Source organism: Platichthys flesus, chromosome 8 (genome assembly GCF_949316205.1).
Source record: "Platichthys flesus chromosome 8, fPlaFle2.1, whole genome shotgun sequence".
Taxonomy (NCBI): domain Eukaryota; kingdom Metazoa; phylum Chordata; class Actinopteri; order Pleuronectiformes; family Pleuronectidae; genus Platichthys; species Platichthys flesus.
Genome location: NC_084952.1, coordinates 6,707,093 through 6,730,636, shown reverse-complemented (window position 1 = coordinate 6,730,636; position 23,544 = coordinate 6,707,093). Strand labels below are relative to the sequence as shown.

Here is a 23,544-nt window from a genome sequence, read left to right as displayed (position 1 = left end):
GAGGGGGTCCTATTTTTTCACATGGGATGGACCCTGTGGCTGTGTGACCATGACACTCACAAAGTGGACAATGCATTTTTGGCAGTGTGATAATAGTTTTACATGTTTTGGGGTGTTGGCTTGTGGAGAAATACATTCAGAAGCCGTTGCTATGGTTTATGGGTAAAACAAGCCCAGGCCATGAGGCAGGTTCAACCATTAGCGTGGCTCAAGTAAGGGTAACGAGAGGCTAGTGGGTAGGTCAAACTGCTGAATTAATTACAGCTCTGCTCAATACGAGGCTCTGGGCTGATATATTGTTGTGCTAAGTTAAAAAAGGCTCCTATTCATAGCATGTGGTAACTGCTTCTGTGTAAGTGTTTTGGCCTGGTCCTCGGGCTCCCAATAGCTTCTCTCTCTTTCTCCCGCTCCCATCTCTTGAGGGACAGATGCATTGATTTGCTCATTAGGGGAAGTACCAGGCAGGATTTTTTCTCCCCTTTTCTTCTCCTCATTGAGTGCCACTCAGCGGAGGGGTGTGGCTGGCCTCTCTCCCCGACTGCACATCGTGAAAACCAGTAATGGAAGGAAGCCAGAGCTAAGAAAAGGGGGATTGGGCAGCGGCTAACCGATAAGAAGACTTCTTGCATATTCATCAGTGAATCAAAAATCATTGATTCCAAGGCAGCTCAGCAGCTCTGGGGTGGAGGGGGTAGAGGTGCCAGAGCATGACATTTGTCCCCAACAATGTGAATCCTGATACTCTTAAGCTTAGCTTTGCAGAATTGCAAATGGAATTCATGCACAAAGCAGGTTCAGAATAAAGAGGAGATGTAAAGAAGGAGCTGATAAATATGCTGGAAATATGTGGAGCTACAAACACAAGCTGTCTCACAATGCCCGGCACAGTCTCTGTGGTTTCATTCAGAGCACTACTGGTCGGCGAGCTTTGCTCTGAGCCGCACTGAATGAGCTTTCATGTAATTGCCTCATAAATGCCACTTGTCCATCAGGCCCCTCTGCAGTGCCCTGGCAATGTGTCAGTCAAACACGAGTGGCCAGCTGGATCGTTAATTTGAATTGAGTTGCTTTGGATCTTTTGAAAAGGTCTCTTAGCTTGAATGTGGTTGGATTTAATCCCTTTTCACTCCTGTTCTTTAGTTAGCAGCGTAACTTTGAACAAAATCAATAATAATGTATTCTGCTTAACGTTCGTTAAGCACAGGACCACACTGTTCAAAAGTATTTAAAACGCCTTTTTCCAAACACACAGAATTTCATGCTTGAACCATGATCATGCTGGAACTGATTAGCCGTAAGAATGCCAACCATAGTCAAATGCATCGGGGAAGCCAAAAGAAACACTGGGAAGTAGCTCCAGCTGCCAGTCAGTCATCAGCTGAAGTGACAACCTCACCGTCTGAGGCTAAATTAACCCTTAGTGAGTCAAAAGAAATCCTGAATTATCTCCCAACTGTTCCAGACTTAATTGCGTTCACAATCACATCTCCCAAAATAGCATCTGGATCCTTTACCCTCCTACTCCACATCTCTTAAAAGAAACCAAAGATCCCGTGGAAAAGAGATGGGAGATGAAAAGAGACTTAAACACAGTCACCCAGTACTGGCATTCAAATTGTAACACACACTGTACGGGACAATGGTGATGTGAACAAAAAGTGAAAACAACATCCTTGATTCTCTCTGTGCAAGGCAGCTTGGGAGTCGACGAGAAAAACATGCGCGCACAAAAGTAAACCTATTAGTGTAACAAATGCACTTTTTACCCATACCCTGGGGTTGCTGGTGTGTTAGATGTCAAGCTCTTACAAAACAGCGACGTGAAATATTGAAGCAGCCAAACAGTGAAGAAACGTCCTATTGAATCCCTTGAATCCCCTGAAGGAGTGTAGGACAGGACAGGCGGGGGGGGTGGGGGACTTGTGTTTTCAGAGAGTAACAAAAGGTGTGCTAGAAAGCAGCTCGCCCTGCAGACACACACTATAGATGTTAAGTTCCACTTGTAGGAAAAGACCTGCTTTGAAAACGAGGGACATGGTATGTTTCAAAGAGGAGCTGGAGACACAGAGACAACAGATAAACAACACTGAAAGCATTTTTTGGACCACGGCTCAGATGTGATAGTGTCACACAGCTCCATGTAAGATTCCCATGAAGGGCCGTGAGGAAAAGTTATATGAAAAGAGAGAGAGGTGTTTGTAGTCAGGGAAACAGTGAAAATATGACACATGATTAAAAACAGGATTTTTTTTTTAATTCAATTTTCAACCTGAATTCTTATCTGGGAAATGACAGCATGATCAAACAGTTGTGGCGCCTATAGCTGCAGCTGTAGCCTGGCAAGAGACCAACCGTCCTCTTTCACTTAAGGTCACAATAAGCCAGAAGCAGACACGCTGGAATGTAAAAGGTAGTCTACTGATTCTCCATGGCATATAAAGTAGATCGAGGATGAGGAGGGGATCAGAGGTCAAGTGTCACAGACAGAAGATGAACAAAAGAGAATTTTAAAGTGCTCATATATCCATGACAGGTTATGTGGTGATGATACTTTAAAAACATATGGCTGATCCTTCGCTGCCACTGCATCGCACCGCCACGGAATTATCGGCAAATTGTCCTGTTTTCACAGAGGAAGGCTAGAGGAGTGTACTGTAAATCATTTGCTCTCTATGGGTATTGGACCCCCTCAGGCAACAAGTGCAGGGAGAGGGGAGACCATTGAAAAATGCCTCAGTAATTTATTCTTCCTTTGTTCTGCTTTCTTGTGTTACCATATGTTCCTCATGTTGGCCCTAACTCGTAAAGTTTTTACAAGTTATGCTGTTAATACTTGCCAAGGAATTTTTCCCACATTGTTGGTGATAAAATTCGTACCTAATTAACTGGACTCATGCACTGCAAAAACAAGCAACTTTAAAAAACATGTTTTAAACATCGTTATAATGGCTATATTGCATTTTTTTAATTGCTACAAGACATTTCTTGAGCGAAATAAGCAGCCAATGCCATGATGAGTACGTCCACCTCGGATTCTGACAAACAGGGTTTCATATGTCACATGCCTTGGTAACTCATCCTGTCAAGTTGCACGTAGGTCCAAAATAAATCTGAAACCTAAGACTTGTGAATAAAGAAGGCGAGAGTTTGCGTTAGCTCAATGTCGGCAACAAAGACACTAACCTCATATAGCATTCTGATATGTCTGCTAGCCGCTGGTTGGCTGTTATGTTAAACAAAATATTAATCATAGCAGAGAACTAGTAGATGATTCAAAATGTGTCTGGAAGGGAACTTCCTGATATGTAGCATGGGACAAAGTGTGATTAAACACTTGGTGGAGGCTTCTGATGTAGAGGCTTTGAGGATGCAAAGTCAAAGTTCCTGCTAGTTTAAAACATCTGAGCACTCCCACTGATAGAGTTGCTGCTGATAGGAAGCACTTAACCTGTCTGGTCATTCTTGGTTAAAGCTCTGAACCTGCAATCAGTGACCGGCCTGGTATCTGTCACAACACCATCAAACCCACTGCACACCAGCAGACCATTGATATGCAGGAAGATGGGGGAGATGCCACAGGGACAGCATTCACTACCTGATGTTCAAGCACATCAGTAAAACAAGACTTTAAAAACCTTGGGGCTGAGCAGAAATGATAAAAGATCATCATTTGCCTATAAATATAATGCAATTTCAGTTGTGGTTAACATTTCCATAACGGACAAGCTCCAACAATCAGAGACGTCGCAACTACACCTGAGGATTGTGGGTAATGTAGAACCTCTACTTGACATTGCGGATAAAACAGTTGTTTTCTTTAAATACAGTTGAAAGGGACTTGTGGCGTCTACAGGAGCATATTACAATGTTTCAAATTCTGGTTGCTTGTGGTCAGTCTACCTTAGATGGTTAATGGCTGATGATCTAAATCTACTATATATTCAGAAAATGAATGGGATTTTAGCTTCCAGAACCAAACAGTTGAGCTCTACTAGAAGATTCATATGTCATCGGCCACTTTTAAATACAGCTACTGCATTTCATTTTCAGGATGTTCAATGTACATAAGCCTCTGTATCTGCTGTCAACAGAATCCTCGGGTATCATAGAAGTTACAGCACTATTAATCAATTCAATGAGTTTTGTGGTTTAAAGTTCTCATGCTTCAATTCCTGAAGGGAAAGTTCTAGTTAAATAGGTATCATTTTCCCGTCCTAACTGTGTGTGTGTGTGTGTGTGTGTGTGTGTGTGTGTGTGTGTGTTTGTTTGTGTATATTCTGTCCAGGCATGTCAGAACTCAAACCATTCACCCAGGAGCTGCACCAACTGGCAGGTAATGTGAGGGGCCAGTCAAGAGAAATCCAAACATGGAAACTCTAACAAGGAATCTTTGCCTTTATATAATCATGTCATGTGAAAAAAATAAATCTCAAAGCTCTGCATTCAGATCTGGTTCGTTACACGATGCTCAGTCTCAAGAACCACAGTGTGAGAGTTACCTCGATGATATAGAGGACGATGTTCTTGTAGAAGCAGTACAGGATACACTTGGCTACGCGGTTGTAATTCCAGGCTCCGTGGACGAGCAGCAGATTCTTCAAGTATTTGAACTGTGTGGGAGGGAAGAAAAAAGGAGAAGATGAATGAATAGTCAGGGTCTGTGTACAGTACGCCGTCTAATGGCTGCTGATAATCAGAGATCCGTGCTGGAACACTAAAGCAGTTGCTGGCACTTCAAGATTAAAGCAAGCAGCAGTCTTTTTTCGTCGCCCAGCAGAGGGTTAAAAGACTGATGGGACATTTTGGTCAAAGCTCTCACTTAAGACATTCCAGAATTTTCTACTCAAAGATTTCTAAGGCCGAGCTTTGAGTCGCTGCAAATGGAGGAGTTCGTACGGGGTATTGGTCTCTGAGGGCTCGGAATAATAGTTAAATGGCTTTATAATTACGCCGCCATTTAGAGCCTGTGGTGAACTTACGATTCCAGCGCAATTTCTGGCTGATAAGTGTGATTACAGTGGAGCAGAACTCTGAGGCAAGTGCTTCGTCTTAGTTGTCAGCGCGTGACTAAAACAAAGAGCATGGACACCACAGACTCTTGCTATTTGACAAAAGAAAATGTGGAGTAGGAGATAGGAGGAGTTGGGTTTTGAAAATAAAACAACATCAACAATTATTGCAATAGAGTTTTCCTCAAAAGCAATATAACAAAGGTCCAATATATATCAAAATTTATAGTCTAAAGAAAGTGCAGTGCCATGCTTGTTCTTAAGCTACCTGTTTGGAACGGGCTGTTTGTTTGGTCTGCAGTGAAGAAGTGTGAACTACATAAGATGAACAGTTGCTGAGATATGTAAACCACATACAGACAGAAGTATATAGATCCTAATCTGACAATTATCCTGATAGTTTTCAATATCAACAAGTATAAAACATTCATCTTGATAACAGAACAGACTTAAACGTGTTGTTTTTGAGAGAAACATCATAGAGTTTATTTGAAAGAGAGCTTGTTTTTAGCAGAATGAAAGATCAGTGGCGGCACCCAGTTTGTCTGACCCCTCCACTGGTCGGTTCAAACATCAGTTAACACTGACCACAGCCGATGACAGATGGACAGCAGAGGTGCCTCGGCCCAGAGCCTCTTTAACGACCTCTTGCTTGAACAGATAACTCAAAGGTTTCAAGTCTTAAATCTCAGAAACCAGCTCCCTGACAATCTACAACAGCAAAGAGCTCATCTGGTTCTCAGCATTAATATAAATCATGTATGGGAACGTTGCACAACTTCTCAGGATTGATTTCAGTTTGCAGTCTGCAAATTACAGTTAATGTACCGTTACGCCAATACATGGAAAACACCACTGGAAGTCTGGAGGTGTAATTTGATTTGATGCGGGAACACAACCTAAATGGATTACAAGGGGCCACCTGTCTTTAAGAGACGTGCACGTTCCGCATGTCGTGTGGACTGAAGGGGGCACTTAAGACAAACCCGAGTCTCCTGAATGGTAATTGCATACTGCGGCAGGGAGAGTGTACTGTGTTGTAGTGAAGTATTGGTTTCCCATGTTCTGAAAACCCTGTGGCTGTAACAAAAAACACGATGTACTGAGTGGCGTGCCGGGTAGAGACAGAGCCTGTTACAGGACTTTTTGTTGCTTACCAGTATCGCATAACACTACAGAGTTTCAGACAAACTGGTAACTAGGACATAAGCATGTGTTTAAGTAGCGTTCTGCTTGGATCTCTTTCTGGAGAGTTATGTCGGGAGTCGGGTGTCTGTTCTACAGGTGTTACTATTTCGCTGTATAAGCTTAAATGCCCTGGCAGACATGAGATCTTTTGTTACTCAGAACAATGTGCCAGGGTATCACTAACACATATTACATTGGAGAAGACAACGACAGGACTAACAGTGTGAGGAATGTGGCTTTGAGCGGAAAGAGATGGGCATGATGGGTATCACTGAATCACAGGCTTCAAACCAAACAAGTTCAAATCAGATTTAAACATTGAGACAGTGTTCTAGTGTTGTGGTTTTTTTAAACATACATGACATTAAGTGTCAGTGGGTGAAACGTTTGAATCCAACATGAACAGCTTTTTACAGATTTAGATAGTATTCTGTTAATGTAATGAATATTATTTGCCTTTAAGCAGATATTTCCATTGGTGCACGCGCCCGGCATCTAACTCACCTGGGCGATGGAGTAGTCGGAGGAGTTTGCCGCCTGCAGACCCTCGTTGCCTGAGATTCCCACGCCGACGTGAGCTGTCTGGATCATTCCCACATCGTTAGCACCGTCACCAATGGCCAGCGTGATCACCTTTACCTTTTTCTTGACCATCTCCACCACCTCTGACTTCTGAAGAGGAGATACCCTAAAGAAGAGAGTAGTATGCAGAGGGAGTATTAGGGATAGAATGGACCTCTGCGCATATTCTGTCTTACTGATAAAACTCAACACAGTCTTTAACAAATGGAACATTTACATGTCCAGACGATTAGGAGGTAAGATGGCCAATGAACACAAATGCACATATTTAACATGTTCCTTTGTGCAGTTGTTCTGATAAATGCATTGGTGCATGTAAACACCAGAGCGCATTTAATCCCATCCCATGTAAAAAGTTGACCTGAAATCTTCATGTAAGCAGCTCCTGACACTAGAGGCCGCAGCCACGCAGGAGCTTCCCCTATGTGCACTAAACTGAGGGACATTTACAGTACAGACAGTCTCTGGAGAAAATGTTGCTAACTGCATGTCTGTCTTTAACTGTAAAACTGTAAATGTTTATCTTTATCTTAAAGCGTTATTCATCTTCGAGTGTTTCTCAGGAGCCATTGTTTGTGCACAGGGTAGACGCAGGGTTATAGAGCGGCATCTGAAACTTCAATGTTATTCTGAAAACATGGTTTCTGACTTCTGGCCCCAGACCCTGTCATGGTTGCTTGAGTAAGCACTTCTTATTATTTATGTGGCCCGGGCAAGTCAACAGTGAGTGCACCTTCATGATGTTGAAAATTACCATTTAAATTCAAACTATCCCACTTTTTACACCGCTGCCATAAAAACCGTAGTTGACCTTTGCAGCGAAGACATTATATTTTATAGTTCAACCATATAGCTTTTAAACTCATTTAAAACCTCAAACCCATTTCCAGCTTCTCAAAGAAGATGAGATTTTGCTGCTTTTCTGTTTTATTCCACTGTAAAATTAACACCATCTGGTTTCGGTTGATGACATAGGTCTCTGAGGTTGTGATGGACCAGCTTTTACTATTTACTGACGTCTTAAAGACGACCCATTTCATCTATTGATCATTTGTCGCATCCCTGCTTCAGTATATGGCTTGCTCTGACTTTCCTTCATTGTTTTAGCTGTTAAAACATTATTTGTTTTCTTCTAAAAATATGTAATGTAGGAGTTTTTCAAACACGCAAAAAGATACCAGAAGCAACAAGAACAGTCTTTGTTCTTCCTCTGATAAGTGGAATCATTGTTTGAGGTTTATTGACATTTTTTCAGGGGTAAATCTTACCTGCAGCATATGACAGCTTTACAGGAGAGGGCGAGGTCCAGGAAGTACTGCTGCACTCCGAACGAAAGGGCGTATTTCAGAGTCTTCCCATCAATAATGAGAGCAAAGTCGTTTTCCTTGTAGAGGGCATCTCCCAGCATCCCGCAGTGGTGGCTGAGTAGTTCCCTTGTTCCCTGTGTGATGGAAAACATTTCATTAGATATCATTTTTTTACCCATTATGCCTTCAAGCTTATGGCTATTTAAAAAACATCAAATACTTTATTGATATGAATGAAATCATCAGGCATATTTAGCAGACTGATATCTATGAGTGTGTTTAATTTGGTTTGTCTTGATTGGAGTTGAGGGGACTGTTAGGCCTTGGTAGTGGTATTGTAGTTGACTACTTTTTTAAATTTTCCTTTAAGATATATAATAATCCAGGTCTAATATTAAAACATCATTTGTACAGGGGTTAGATTGTTTGGCTTCATTACTTGTGTTACTACAATTTGCAGAACAACACAAAGTATTCCACTTTTCCATTTGCATTTAAAGGATAATATCTAATCAGAAAGTCATTGTCTTGGCTCCAAAGTGTTCATCTAGTTTAAAATAACATTTGTTTTAAACAGATAAGACAGATCCGTCCAATTCAATTCCCCAAATGCTGCAGAGCAGCTGCTCTTGATACGTTACATATTTATCTTATATCCCATGATTCTCACAGTCAGACCTCGGACCATGAGGGGATAACATAGTCAAGCTCTGCAAATATACAGTGTTTGCTTATTCACTGAATACAGCTATGACGATGATTGATGATGAAAATCTATAAATACGAGACTGACAGGAGGATTTAGTGTCCTGGTGAGATCATCATCATTGTATTCATCATTCAGTCATCTTCCCCACAGATGGTGAAGCCATTAGACAATAAAACCAATTTCTGTATGGAAATATTTTCCAAGGGATATGTGGATGAGGTAGATGTATATTTTCCTTTAAAATTAAAACTCATTCTCAAGAGAAGCATTTGAAATAAAGTTTAGAATGTTGCCATGGTAATATTCAGCAAATGGTACGGTACAAGTGATTCAATACCTTCATGTATAATTCAGTCCAAACTGACAAGCCACATAATTTACATGCTTTAGATTCGGACATAGAAAATTATGAATTCCAAATATTAAAGCGTTCTTAAGGAGACAGGAAACAGGAAGTTTAGGGCATGAGTTACTTTCAAAAGAGAGAAAGACGGACTTGAATGAGCAGATTCGATGCCTGGTATCAAACATAATGGGCCAAGCAGATGCTCAAACAGCTGTAATCATTAAAAAAAATGGCGGTCATTAACGAGAATGGCGGAGGGAGGGGGCACAGCCTGGTGTTGAGGTCAGATATGTCAAAGCATTTAGATCGTACCAGGGGACCATGCTACATTCGCTTGGCATAACAAAACTTTGAAACCCCAGCTTAAAAGAAATATTTGGAGAAAGGGGCTTAACGTTTCACAAAGCCAGAGACGGAGAGTGAGAGACATGCAAAGAAAGAGATGATGGATTAACAGAGGAGAGAAACCGAGCAAGAGGATACAAGCAGAAAGCAGCTGCGAAGACTTAGCCATCCCTGATAGAGTGTGTAAAACAGCACGAGATGGTGAGCAGCAGAGAGGCCAGTACCACAGTCTATATGTGTGTGTGTGTGTGGTCCAGGTATTACTCATGTTGTGAGGACCTAAATCTGTTTACACTGCGACATTATGGCAACGAATCCTCAGAGTAAATTATAAAGTGTTGAGGTGAAAACATGTTTTAAGGTTATGGTGAGGTTATATTTAAGTTAAGGGTTTGGGTCAAGAAAGTCAGGGTTATGGTCGAGGTCTTAAGGAAGTGAAGGTAAATCAATATAATGTCTTGTGTCATGGAGATACGAGTGTGTGTGTGTGTGTGTGTATGTGTGTGTGCAAGCAAAGGTCAGAGTAGGTCAAAGTTGATGTCTATAATCAACCACAAGCCAAAATTTATAGCCGCTCTATCTGGGATAGATGACGTCTTAGTGTGTGTTTGCATGTGCATGCAAGTGTGCATGTGTGAGAGCTGGTGAATCGAATGCATGAGAAAGGATTCGCTTGTTTGGGGCACAATCTATTAATCACATACTGTGATAAGCTGAGTTTACCATTTCCTCAAGTAGAGCGGCCATTTCCCCCCCAATTTACACTCAGGAATTTTAGCTCTAATGCGACATGTCTCATCCTAAAACCTTTTTTGTTATGGCTATAATGACTAGTTCAGCCTATGTGATGAGCTAGTGTTTGGTTTTGGAGTGGGTATGTGGCGTCCGTTCAGAAAATCCACAAGAGCTTTCCCATAAAGACTGAGCTCCATTGTTGATATAGGCCTTGAGTGATATGGCCAACAGGACGTGACACTCATGATGTGGAATCTGGACATTTGTATGAACATAGTGTCATCATCTGTCTTGGACTCTGAGGATGTTCCACCATAGTTGGAAGTATGTGGACATGAACTGTTTCCCATTACAGCTCATCGAAAACATTCAAAAGCATCGACAGATAAAAATCTCTTTGTGCTACAGATGATATTAAGTTTAAATATGATTTTTTGCATGAATCAATCTCTTTTTCAATATTTTATTGTAATAAACAAGACAAAGAAACAATTTTATAGAAATAAATGACGTAAAAAGAAAAGAGGCTTGACTGGCTGATGATTAATATACTAATCCTCAATAAGTGCTGTAAGTTCTCTAAATGATTAAACACACTGAGTGTAAGACAAAGCTTGTTAAAATGACCTAATCCTCCCCTGGAGGCTGAGTTTTACTTTGGGAATTTAAGTTCAAGTAAGATTTAGTACAGGGGATGTTAAAAACTCTGCCTCCCTTTGATAACTACAGTATTTCTAAACACAGCAAGGAGAGAAGACATGCTCCAATTACTCTGTTTCATAGCATGAGAGCGCTCAGAATTACCAGCGCTGCTGCCTGGTCCTCTGTTCCCTGTGCCGCCGTCGTCCTGCAGGAGAGTTTTCTCCCTCCACCTTCTAACAAACTGCCTTATGTAAGCATCTGCTCAACCACAGGAGAATGGGAGCTGACATTTCAAAGCGCCGGTTCGTGTGCTTTATGAATGCACCGACCCCGGATTTCTACCTCAACTCTATTTATCAAGCTTAACGACTGGCTGACAGAGTGAAGGCCATCCGTCATCAACTCTGAACACCCCCTGCTGCTTTCTCCTGCTTTATTCACTTCTTCTCGCCGAGTCCCCCCTTTCTCGCCCGACAAACTGAACCCAGTCAAGTTTCTCCTCCATCTGCGGCTCCTCTGCTCAGTTGTTCCCCCTGATGGAGGTGCAGGGACTCGCCCTTTTCAGTCTTAGAAACAACAGACAAGGCTCTCCTGCCGGGGGGTCAACAGACTTCTCTGCTGGGTGTCTTAAAGATGTTGACGGCAGATTTGGGATGCGTGTTGGCTCAGTGTGAGTGTGTGTGTGTGTGTCTGTGTGTGTATAAGGCTCCCTGTGGCCATATCTATTCAGTTTCTAAATGGGGATTAGGCGAGGAGATGAGGGGCTTATTATTTTCATGAGTGACCCCACTTAAAATGTTTGCCTCAAATACCACAGTAACAATTATGTGAAAAATATTTGTTGGTTATTGTTTTAACTCATGTGCACTTTTGAGAGGATAAAAACTGTCCACAGAACTGTATATAATGGCTGCCAGAAATTAAATCAGTATATTGCTTTGTATTCTGATTAAAAACTGCCTTTATGTTGGCATAAATCCATCTGGTCTGTTACTGTTAAGAGTCTTTAAGACATGCACTTAACTTACAACATTTTCCTGGAAGCTACAAGATGTGTGTATGATCTAAATCATAAATTAAGGATACTAAGTTTATATCTCACTATTGAAAGAAGCGAACAATGGTGAACTTAGTGTTCTTCGGCTAGGTTGTTAATTTTTAATATAAGTAGGCCAGATCATTACAAGAGAAAAAGGCTAAATACTCACATCAAGAGTGTCTTCGTTGATCACAAGCATTCCCATGTTCTTGGTCAGCAGCTTGCAGGAATGTCCTGCAGTGAAAAAGAGAAAAACAGAGGATGACACATCAGGTTGTAAAGAGCAAATGTACGAGATTTAACAAAACCCTGGACGTTAAGCCTGGAGGCAGGAAGAAAATATTTTAAATCCGCTAAACAACTCTTCAGTTACTACATCGACACTGTGTTGGGACAAAACACACAGACACACAGACAAACAGAGACACAGACAAACAGAGACAAAGACTAACAGACAAACAGAAACATACAACAAAAGATAAAAAATATACATGATCAAATAAATAAGGGATATTTCAGGATGCAGCAATACATTTTTAAAGGATACTAATTAAAATGTTACAGCTCAGAGCTCAGTGTCGCGGGACATGACTAATGAGTTTGGTTTACAAGGGTTTGTCAGTTTCCTGTTTTAATAGGCAGTTACAACTCTGAGTTACCCAACATGGCTCTCTGGGGAGCGTTCCCCTCAGCTCTTGGCTGGGACAGATGCTCAGGGTCACCAGCAAGGTGGTAGAGCGAGCCGCTCACTGGGGAAAACAAAAATGTTTCTCCAACCAGGACTGAAGCCTTCAGTTTTCAAACCGTGGCTGCATGAAAAAGCTGCCGTCTGAGGCGTAACCACATGAATATTTGTGGGCTTCTACACTTTGCTTCTGTCTGGAAAGAGATTTTTTGTTTCTTTAAGGTGGTTACCACAAAGTCTGTGTTCTGTGAATATATGGGTGGTATTTTCTGTGAGTTAAACTGAGATAAGATAATGCATAAAACACACAGTACCACTCAGACTCCGTTGTACACACACACACACACACACACACACACACACACACACACACACACACACACACACACACACACACACACACACACACACACACACACACACACACACACACACACACACACACACACACACACACACACACACACACACACACACACACACACACACACACACACACACACACACACACACACACACACACACTTACATACACACGGAGGGGGCCTTGCATCAGGAAGTGAGTAGGTTTCACCCCAGAGTCAAAACCAAACAGGGTTGGGGTCTGGGGGTCTGGCAGATTGTTTTCTTAAGTGCAAAGGTGCAAAAGTCCAAAAATTTGCCAGTGTGTGGAACATGTCTCCCCATCTGAACACTGTCTTACCCCTTCCCCCTGCCACAGCCCTTCCGCTTAATGTGTTTACCTTAAGCTCATTTGACTGCAGCCAAACTGCCCCTTTTTTTATTTCACCAGAGAAAGTTGAATTCCTGGTCTTTCTCCACCTCAGGCGGAACTAAACACTGCTCCCACAGGAAATGAGGAATGTGTAATCACGACACTGGTGTCACAGGGACGTTGCCTCGCAAGCAACAATTAAAAATAAGTAATTCTATAGCCACAGAAGGCACTTTAAAGTGGGTTTCACATTTGGCTGCATTTTAACAAAGTGCATTTAGGACATGTCAAATTCTACTTTTGCTAATTTAATACGAGTAATAAAAGTTGCTGTGCTTGGCACATGCTTCAAATGTTCATGTTTGAGTTCATCTCTCATTGCCTTTGAAAGTGAGGTGCGTTTGTCTCGCCACCTGGTGGCTGACTGCGGCTGTCATAAATCCCCACTCGCCCATGTTAATGTATGGGACATGGACGAAACTTAAGTCAGATCAAAATGTTTGAAAGATAACTTTTTTCTCAAGGATAGTTTATTTCATTCAAGTATTCGTGGTAAGTTATATTTTTAATACGTTTTTTGATGCTATTAAAAAAAGGTGGTGCAGCATGATTGACAGCCGAGACTGGCTTACGATTGGTTGAGCTAAGGAATTGGCTTCACTTCACTACCGCGGCTCTATCCCCATCTTAACATGTAGAGTCTATGCTGTTTAACAAGCAGCTGTAAAGGCCCTTTTACTATCTTAATAATCATCCTTACAAAATAACAGTTAAATGCTGAGCCATTGACTTCAGACTGGTATCTGTTATCTAGTGCACTTTCCACTGCTTCTAGAAAGAAAACACACCTCATTTTAAGACGATGTGTACAAGTGCATTTGCTATTTAAACAACATATATACTTGAAGGCAGATAAGGAGTTGGATTTACTCTTTCACTTATCACTGCTTACGGGGGATGATATATCCTCTGGCCAAAATCCACACATTATTTGTATACTTCTCCTAAGTCGTACCTCCAGGAAAGTGAGTCGCTAACAAGTTTACCAGCAGCCACTGTCCTTTCATTGAGTTCTGGCTCATACCTGTCCTGAGCATTACGTACGCATAACTCCCCTCAAACAGCTCACAGCATTGGGAGCATGTCCCAGAGCAAACATTGCTCTTTCCTGGAGCAGCCAGACATGTGGTGTCAGAGTAGGTACTGTACATTGTGTCATGATGGTTCAGGATTAAAGACAACAGACTTGAACAATAACAGTCTTTACAGCGTCAGATCAGACTGACTTTCCCTACTTCAATTTCATAAATACAGTATGCGTTATGTGCCAAGAGTTCGTCATTCCGTGCCAAGTTCGGCATCTGGGTGGTTCAGGCCACCGTGAAATGAAGACAGATCTCAATACGATTGGCTGAATTCACCGGTTCAATGTGTCAGAACCGGTGCACCATTAACCCTGGAAATGGAGGATCATCTTTCAGTGAGGAAAACAGTAAAAACAATGTCAATATTGAAGGACGATTTTACTGAGCAACTCTGTCAAATGTTGGACTTGTAAAAATACTTGCAGTGAGCCTGTGCTTCTGCAGAGCCTCCTCACATCTGGGCACAGTGGGCACAAAGGGCCGATTCAGTCAGGCCACAGTGGTAGGTATAAGCCACAAGTGGAGGTACTTTTCATATCTATTTTTCTGAAATCAGTGTTGTGAATTTAGCTGTTTTCAACATTGACCCATCATGATAATTAGCCAGATCCAAAAAGAAGATATATTAAAGGAATACAAACTCAACTGGCAGAACAGAATTAGTCTTTCACCTTTCTGATAGCATCTGCAGGGTTAAAGCCTCTCAGGGAACCGGATACGTGAGAGGTGCCTGCTTGTGTACATACGAATGTTGTGCTTTTCATGTCAGTGCAGCTTGCTCATACATCATCTTGCATTCTGCGACAGATGCTTTTGCTAGATATGTGTGACAGACAAGCACTCAGCTTGTCAGTAGTTTGTCTCGCTGGGTGAAGAATGACCAGAGGGTTGACTGGAATACCTGTCACAGGCTCAAGGACAATCTGTCACAGCACGGATCAGGTTTAGCGGGGACTTTTCATCTGGTTTGAGACCAAGCGCAAACACAGGAGTAGAGTGTAACTACACCCAAAGCTTAATGAGAAAACGTATTAACGATTTTATATTAAAGGGGAACTCCACCACCTATGCACAAGTTTAGTTTAGTGATCATAAATTGTTGTATAATGTCTTCTGTGACTCTCTACAATAAGCTTGAAGATGCCTTTAGGGTTCTCACTCCATTGATTTAGCATTAAACATCACGTCTGTTTACAGGTCTTGAGGAGTATGGCTATAATTGCTCTGTATGTGTGATTTAAGTGTTTTAAAGCTCTCTGTGGCTCTGGAGGCAGCATTGTAAAGTTGAGGCTTCTGCCCTGTTCTCAACCCACGATTCTTAGAACGATTTTCCATTTGCTGACAAATTTTGGAAGTTGCCAACAATAACCCAGAATCTGAGCCAAACGTTGGATTAGTGGTCAGTAGTCAGTACGTGTGAACTCACAAAAAATGCATTTCAAGAGGCTCACCAACACTTTGTCCACTATGACTACATTTCTAACAGGTTAAATATCTAGAGGAATCTGTCATATCCACAGCCAACCAAGTTGAACTGAGACCCCCCCCTCGCCAGTCAGTCGTGTAGTATGAACTCAGGACGACACTCCCAATCACAGGACAGCAAACGCTGTAGTGTGAACTGCACAGCGATCCAACGACTTTGAAATTCGTGTGGTCTCAACTAAAATGTCATGATTGACACTTGAATCAGAGTTGGTTTGGGCAGAAGATCACGAGTATGAAAGTGATTAAAGACCTCTGCAGCTAATAATCTATGCTGGAGCCTGGATGTCCAAGGATGCATTAGCTACAACTAGTATAACACACAAACAAGTGAAATCACCCACCAGGTTTTGACAAAGAAGACAAAGCTTAGACTTTCAATTTTTTTCCCCTAATGCATTAACTGAATACATTGAAAACTGACTATCTTGAGTCCAGCAATGTTTTAGGAGAGCAATGCTCAGTCAGAGTATCTTTTGCAGAAAGTCAGCATAGCAAGTTGGAGGTTTAAGGTTTGAAAGAAGTATAAATTTAAGGGAGCTGTACGTATGTTTTCTGCTCACAACAGTATCATATATCTGCAGCCGCACACGCTCCCTTGTAAAGAGTTTCTGCCATTGTTGCATTTACAAAACAAGGGATTATTATCATCCCTCTTGAGTAACGTGACTACTTTTATTAACTCAAGCCCACTGTGTGATGGTATGGAGGCTCATCTGTCAGTATCAACAACACAAGTTCATCTGCATTCCCAGCATCTGCCTGCTGTGTAACAGCTGGGTGGAGCACTGAGCTTATTTCCAGCTTCAAAATGTGTTTTGTTTAAGAATAAAAGGCTTTTTAACACACTATGCTTAAAAAGTGGGAGAGGCAGATTCAAGCCTCCAGGACTGCAAGTGTATTATTGTTTGTATTGCCTCCAATAATTCTGGTGATAAAACAGACGCCTGACAGTTTCTATAATACAGAGATCCAACATATCACTGATCATTCTCACCAATATTGATGGCTGTTTCCTGTTTGTCCCCAGTCAGGATCCAGATCTTGATGTCAGCCTTCATCAGAGTCTCTATAGTCTCGGGCACCTTATCCTGAAGCTTGTCCTCGATCGCCGTGGCCCCCAGGAGCTGCAGGTTCTACAGCAGGAAAAAAAAATAAAGTCCGTGAGTGGTGACCATAAAAGAGGAAGGCCTTTAAAACGTCATGTGTCAGAGAAACATTTGAACCAGGATTGTGTCACTCACTCACTCGCCCCCCCCCCATCAGCTGCTCTTGTTTATCACCCAGCAAAAAAAAAAACTCCACAGGCTTAAGGGGTTTTGGATCAGTTACCGTGCCCTTACTAGTGTGTGTGTAGCTGTGGACAAAATCTGTCCCACACAAGCGCACCCACAAAATACAGTTGGTGTTTTTCCCAGGAAACCCGGCGGTTCGCTGGGGCTGGTTGTGGCCTCGCATTGGCCCATCATGGGGCAAGAGATTTGACGAGACCCAGGGGTGGAGGGGAGACGGGAGCCAGGGGCAGAAGGAAAGGCAGGGGAAGCTCACTAAGTTGTGACCTGAGCCCTGCTGCCTGTGCGTCTGTAGCTCTGTCTCTCTAATCATTGAGAACCACATAGCACAGAAAAATGCGCCTGGGGAAGAACATGGGCTATATCTGATGAGCCCTCTTTCACTGTCTGCTGGATGTGAATTGTTCTATTGTTCCTGTTGTGGTCAGGGGCACTTTTTGTGGATTATTATATAAAAACCACTTGGATCAGGATTTCAAGCCCTAAGCTAAGGTAGAACGATAACATCAGTAGCATAATAGTGGTAGACTTTGTCTGGTGTTGGTAGGTTCACCAAATTCCGGTTTAGTTTCTCTGTTTCTAATACAAAACAGAGGCTGAAGTATAGGAGACTAAAGAACTGGTAGATTCTACCTGCTGCTTTCAACCCTGCTCTTTTGATTCTGCAGGTTTCAATAAGTTGAATTTAAGACTTTTACCATAACATATAAAGTAAAATGAAGACCTTTGTGATATACAACAGATGTTTCATGGTCCCGGAAATACTTTCCAATAATTGAAGATAAGGATCAGTCGCCTAGTAGAGAATAATGCTATATAATAACATGTTTACTTTTTATAGGAGAAAATTCAGATTAATACATTTAAGACTTTTCTCAACTTTTTCATGTCCCTGTAGAAACCCTGTAAAATATTCAAACTTATGAATATATCTTTTTTGAGAATAATGATCAATTGAAGGATATAAATGAAACAGATTTTCAATACAATATACTATTAAAAAATGAGTTTTTTTAAATGATCAGCTATTTTCTTTTAGGCTGCAGAATCTGAAATGTATCAAATTTGTATTCAAACATTTTGTCTGTGACGGAGTAACTGCAGATGAATGCAAATCTTCCTGCAGCTCCATTGTGCCCCCCTGTGGCTTCACTGTGTGCATGTTTAAGTATGAGCTGCCCTGAGGAGCGACGCGCCCTGAAACCGCGATAGCATCAGTAACACACTCTGCCCATTAAGCACCGCACATCACATTAACCTCTCTGAGAGCTTTTGTGTTGGTTTCATGATTGATTGCCTCCATTTGTTTTGGAGGACCAGGAGCGGCCCTGAACATGCCAAGTGGTTGATTTACGACTGCGGCTTCCTGTGTTTGAGTCGTGCTTCCACACAGACCCACCTCGCAGAAAAACAAACCTACCTGCTGCTCAAAGCTTGAATCACTCACACAAATAAGCACTTATTTTTGTGAAGTTTTACAGATTTCCAGGTTTGATTACAAAACAATCTTAATTAGAAAGAAGTCGTCATTTCAGGTTTGTTTTGCTGCAGATGCACAGGTGGCTATAAAGTATGTTTATAAAGACGTATACAAAGTATGATGTGTACGAGGTAAAGACTGCATGCAGCCACAAATAAAGAGTACATAATGTCACAAACTTTATCTACTGGAGGTACTAGACAGAATTAATGGGTCTTTAAAACATATCTCACAGTAATTCAATTAACAAACCTTCTCTATCAGTTCGTAGCTCTCTTCCATTTTGAGGGCTCTGTTCTGCAGGGAGGTGCAGGCTCTTTGGTGGATCTCCAGCCAATTCTGATAGGTTGACTCACTGATGTCAGCCACCGCGAAGCAGAGAGTGCGAAGCCCTGTATGAAGGAAACAGCATCAGGTCAATGCTTATTCATTAACTGTGTGTATCAATGTATTTCCAAACATACATTTTATTCTACTTTAGAGTGCATTGAGAACATTTGACAGATTAGTCGTTTACACCAATTCTTGATTAGTAAGGAGCATTTTTGCTGAGATTATATCACTAGATTAGATCAGTGCATCAATAGATTGAAATATTAAAAAGGAAACCACAACAGGGGGTCGTTTTCTTCCCCAACAGTCAATATGATAAAAAATGTAATATGCTAATGAAGCAATTACAAACATTATAGACACAGATGTATCATGTGTCTAAGAGGATGACTTCAAATTCTGATGCAGCTGATCTTGATTTATATAAAATGATCATAATAGTTATGTCCTATATCAGTAGTTGTTCATGTAATGTATGTGATTATAATGCTGTTCCTCTGTCTCTGTGGTAACTCTGAGGCTAAAAGTTGTAATGTATTATTCAGGCCTCTTCAAATGACTGGGACTGAAGATCTTCACAATCTGTCCTGGATGCTATTTATAGCCTATATCAACTATTCCCAATGACATCATTTTGCATGTGTCTCACAGGGGGGCAGTATGGACACAGAAAAAGACTGATGCAGTTTCTCTCAGCTCCACTGACTCAGACTAATGTTCCTTCAGTTTACTCTCACTTTCAGACTGATTGTTAATAATTTCACATGAGGATAAGCTGAGGAAACAGAACAGCTTCATCTGCTGCAGTCGGCGACAAAGTGGTGATGAGGTAAGGGTAAGAAATGGTGGAATGCAGACATTCGAGACATTTTTCTTTTGCAGACAGGGGGCGATGTTATTCCACTCACCCTCAGTGGCAAACTGTTCCAGGTGCTTCAATGTGATCTCTTTGTACCTGGAGCTGTCTGCCAGTCGGTCGTAGATCACAGTGTCCTGAGCAGAAACAAACACTCACTGGTTACTGACAACCACAGAGGAAAGTAAAGACAAATACTGTGAGTTACACTTTATGTTTTTTTAAACCATTTTCGTCCGTTTCTTCTGAGTGAGTGAGTTATTATATTATTATATTGATTTCACAAGAACATTACTAACATTCGATTAACCTGACATGGCTATGTACCTATACCTGCACCAATTCCTTCATATGACTCAATTTGATGAGATCCTCAAACAGAATATTCAGTACATGCTCCACAGTCATTACAATTGCACCAAATATATTGTTTTCTTATAAACCTACACCCAGCACTTCTAGATAATGCTGCTTCTGTGAAATGAGAGCACTTAGGATATTTTTAGTTGTGAGCGCCTTCCTGTGAAGCATAATGTTTGTGTCTCCATTATTTTATAAGAGCACACATGTGTGAAATTGGTTGTTCTTGCTTTATGCCGCTGCTCATAGCAAAGATTTCCTCACTAGAGAGCGAGAGGCAATAAGGGAGCAGAGCGCTCGACATTTGTGTTTGCGGTGGAGGTGGTGATGGTGACGAGCTGTCATGCGTTGCCATGGAGAGAGACAGACACTCACAGCTCCTTTGCAGTAAAGGCGGATCTTCCCAGATGCGGTGCGCATGATGACAGACATCCTCTTCCTCACACTGAGATAGAAAAAGGCAAAAGAGAGAGAAGATTCAGAGAGGAAGAGCGGAGGCAAGTGAGAGAAATCACATTACGAGGTGTTACTGCTGCTACAGCAAATTATCACATACTGTTTGAGCTAGGATATGTCTGCTGAAATTAGAAATCCAAGAGGTGGGTGACAAGATTTCACACCTCCATCGAAATTAATTAGTGCAAATCACAGTAGCTAAAGTCAGATGATGAAGTCTGATAGCACGGGATTCTATTGAGCATGTTATTGCAAATATCTTCTGTATGCATGACAAATTACCCTCCAGTCGTAAATATAATAATTAGAATAAAAGAAGCTAGCGTCTTAGACGTACCTCGTAAACTCCAGCACATGAAGCAGCTCGTACCTCTCTTCTGTTCCGAGCTAAATCCAATGAGAAAGACAAGTTAACACAGTCCAAAGTGAGAAATCTCAACCTAAGGCGTCTTCTTCTCCAACAACTTATCTTAAGCAGCACAAGACAACCCTGCTACTCTTCTCCAATCAGCTCTGATTGCACTTTAAATGTGTTTATCAGTTACCTGCGCTGGGCTGATGGAGGGAGAGTAACAAGGTGAAATTCAATTAACTTCCTTGATTGTGGAGAGCGCTAGGTACAAGACAGAGTGATTAAACAGACGCTGAGAGCTTTAGAGGGCCTAATAAAGGTTACGAAAATGGACAAACGTCTTGGAGACGAGATGTTCTCAGCAGTGGAAAATGTTGTTAATGCCTCTGGCCTTTCAGCCTCGTGCCTCTTTGAGAGCAATTATCAGGTTAGCCAATTAAAGGAACAACAGGATGGGATCTGGAGAGGACACACGCTGCATCAGCACAGGATATAATCGCAGCCAAGGTGCAATTTGTTATTTCCCTTTAGAGCGACCCACGTGAATACAGCAGGCTGAGTTCTCTTTGGTATTATGCATATTAGTTTCAGGTCAAGGTCTGTTTTAGAATATCTGAACAAAACAACAATGATGGTGAATTAATCACCACGTTTACAGCCTTGAGATATTCTACAGATCACGTATTCTACTATTGTTTCATGGACAAGAATAAATAGAATGTGCAGTGAGGTTAAAGAGTTACTTAAATTAACTTCAAGCTGAGGGTTTGATGAGAAAATCCTTAAAATGTCATGACTGGGCAGTAATAACTACATGTAACCATCGGCTGGTTAGTGTAGCTTAGCTTAGCATAAAAACTTAACAGTCAGAATCACAGCACCTCAAACGCTCTTATATCTTGTTTGTTTCATCCACATAAATATGTAGGTGTAAACACAATTTAATATTTTACAGGCAATTCTGAGTGGTGCTAATTCTTGCTCAGGTGCAGTAACTCCGCTTGTTGTCTGGCAAATTGCTCTCAATGAAAATATTTGTTTTTCAGGGGGGTTGTGAGGGAAATGATGGAGGGGGAAGTTTGATGGATGAGGTCTGAAGCAGAAGTATTTATTCTCATTACCAGACGATCAGGCAGGTGTGTTGTACTGAAAGTTAATATTTGTGTTACCATCACCAAATGTGAGCGCTTCTTGTAAAACAGTGAATTATAATCTCACCTAGATAAACAATGACTTTTGACAATGTTTCTCCTCAACACAAAGACACATTGCCTTTTTTATGTCCCTGGGTTCTAGTTTAATTCATCAATGAGAGAAATATCCTTGTGGTCATGCTACATGATCAAGTTGCCAGCATTAAGATTTAGTGAATCCATCCATCAGCACCCACAGCTTCAACACCTTTGATAATCCCTGCGTCGTCCAACTCACCATTTCCCCAATGACGGTGTCTGGGGTTCGACCAGAAAACACAAAGCCGAGGGTCTGCGCCGCTTTCACCAGAGCACTTTCATCTAGAAAGAAAACAGCAACCCACAATGTCACAGATACCAATAACACATCGACACCAGTACTAACACACATACTGAACCTGACATTCACGGTTTAACCCACAGTCCTATTTGTGACGTGACACTGTTTCATGTCGACACATTTCCACAACGAGGGCAGAGAAGTGAAAGCTGTGGACCAGGTAACTTATGCTGCAGCTCGCATGAGGATTCCAGCATGAGGCTGCTGCAGGGCGAGAAAAAAGCTCTCCGCTTGTTTTTTACAGTTCACTTGTCGAGCTTTTCTCTCTGCAGCAATTTCCCCGCTCTGCTCCAAACCCCAAAGCTCCATGAGGCCATGATTGTTTTACGCAATCAGGCAAGAAAAGGAAGGAATTTCACTTTTTAAAAGCAATAAAAGTGAGTTGAAAAGCAGCTGTGTTTCTTTGTAGAAATGAGTGACCTTGTTAATCGATTGATAAGTGTTAAAAGCCAAATTGTTCCTTTTTTAATCAATGCAAAATAATTAAATCAATTTGATGAATTTGGCAATAATAATCATTTGAAATATTTCCCAATAGAGCTACTTCTTTTACATTTGGACCATGGATCGAGCATAAGTTAATTTCACTTCCTCTAACATGCTTTCAGGCCTTTTCTTGACTGGTGAAAGATTCAGTCTATCACATTCAGCTGTGGATGTGATAGACTGAGGGATCACAGTTAGCATCCCAGAATCAAAGTGACACACAGCAGGAAACTTGTATACAGGATATTTAATTCCTTTATTTGAATACCGGCTCTCTTGCACTGATGATTATATAAATGCCTTTGTGAAATACTGGTGCCTGCAGGCTTTGACGGTGTGTTCCATTCACTGAGGTACAGACGAACCAGATGGAAAATTAAACGTCTCAACAAAGGGAAATATCAAAGACAAACAGCATCACTGATGCAAAGCACCCGGACCAAGGTCTGCCCGGAGCTGCAGAG

The 23,544-nt window shown here is 41.5% G+C and overlaps 1 protein-coding gene across 4 annotated transcripts in view; it reads right to left on the bottom strand.

The window, feature by feature from the left end:
* Window positions 1-23,544, bottom strand: part of atp8a1 (ATPase phospholipid transporting 8A1) — a 94,063-nt gene that overhangs the window by 24,054 nt on the left and 46,465 nt on the right. For all 4 annotated transcript variants that reach the window (XR_009921688.1, XM_062393368.1, XM_062393369.1 and 1 more), the window contains 10 exons: window positions 22,493-22,575; window positions 21,047-21,096; window positions 20,629-20,698; window positions 19,946-20,030; window positions 18,957-19,096; window positions 16,930-17,068; window positions 12,072-12,136; window positions 8,048-8,220; window positions 6,702-6,885; window positions 4,500-4,610 (listed from right to left, as the gene is read on the bottom strand). Coding sequence is in view for 3 of the 4 variants with exons in the window: in XM_062393368.1 (XP_062249352.1) it covers window positions 4,500-4,610; window positions 6,702-6,885; window positions 8,048-8,220; window positions 12,072-12,136; window positions 16,930-17,068; window positions 18,957-19,096; window positions 19,946-20,030; window positions 20,629-20,698; window positions 21,047-21,096; window positions 22,493-22,575 (1,100 nt within the window). In the remaining variant the exon portion in view is untranslated. The remainder of the gene's footprint in view (window positions 1-4,499; window positions 4,611-6,701; window positions 6,886-8,047; window positions 8,221-12,071; window positions 12,137-16,929; window positions 17,069-18,956; window positions 19,097-19,945; window positions 20,031-20,628; window positions 20,699-21,046; window positions 21,097-22,492; window positions 22,576-23,544) is intronic.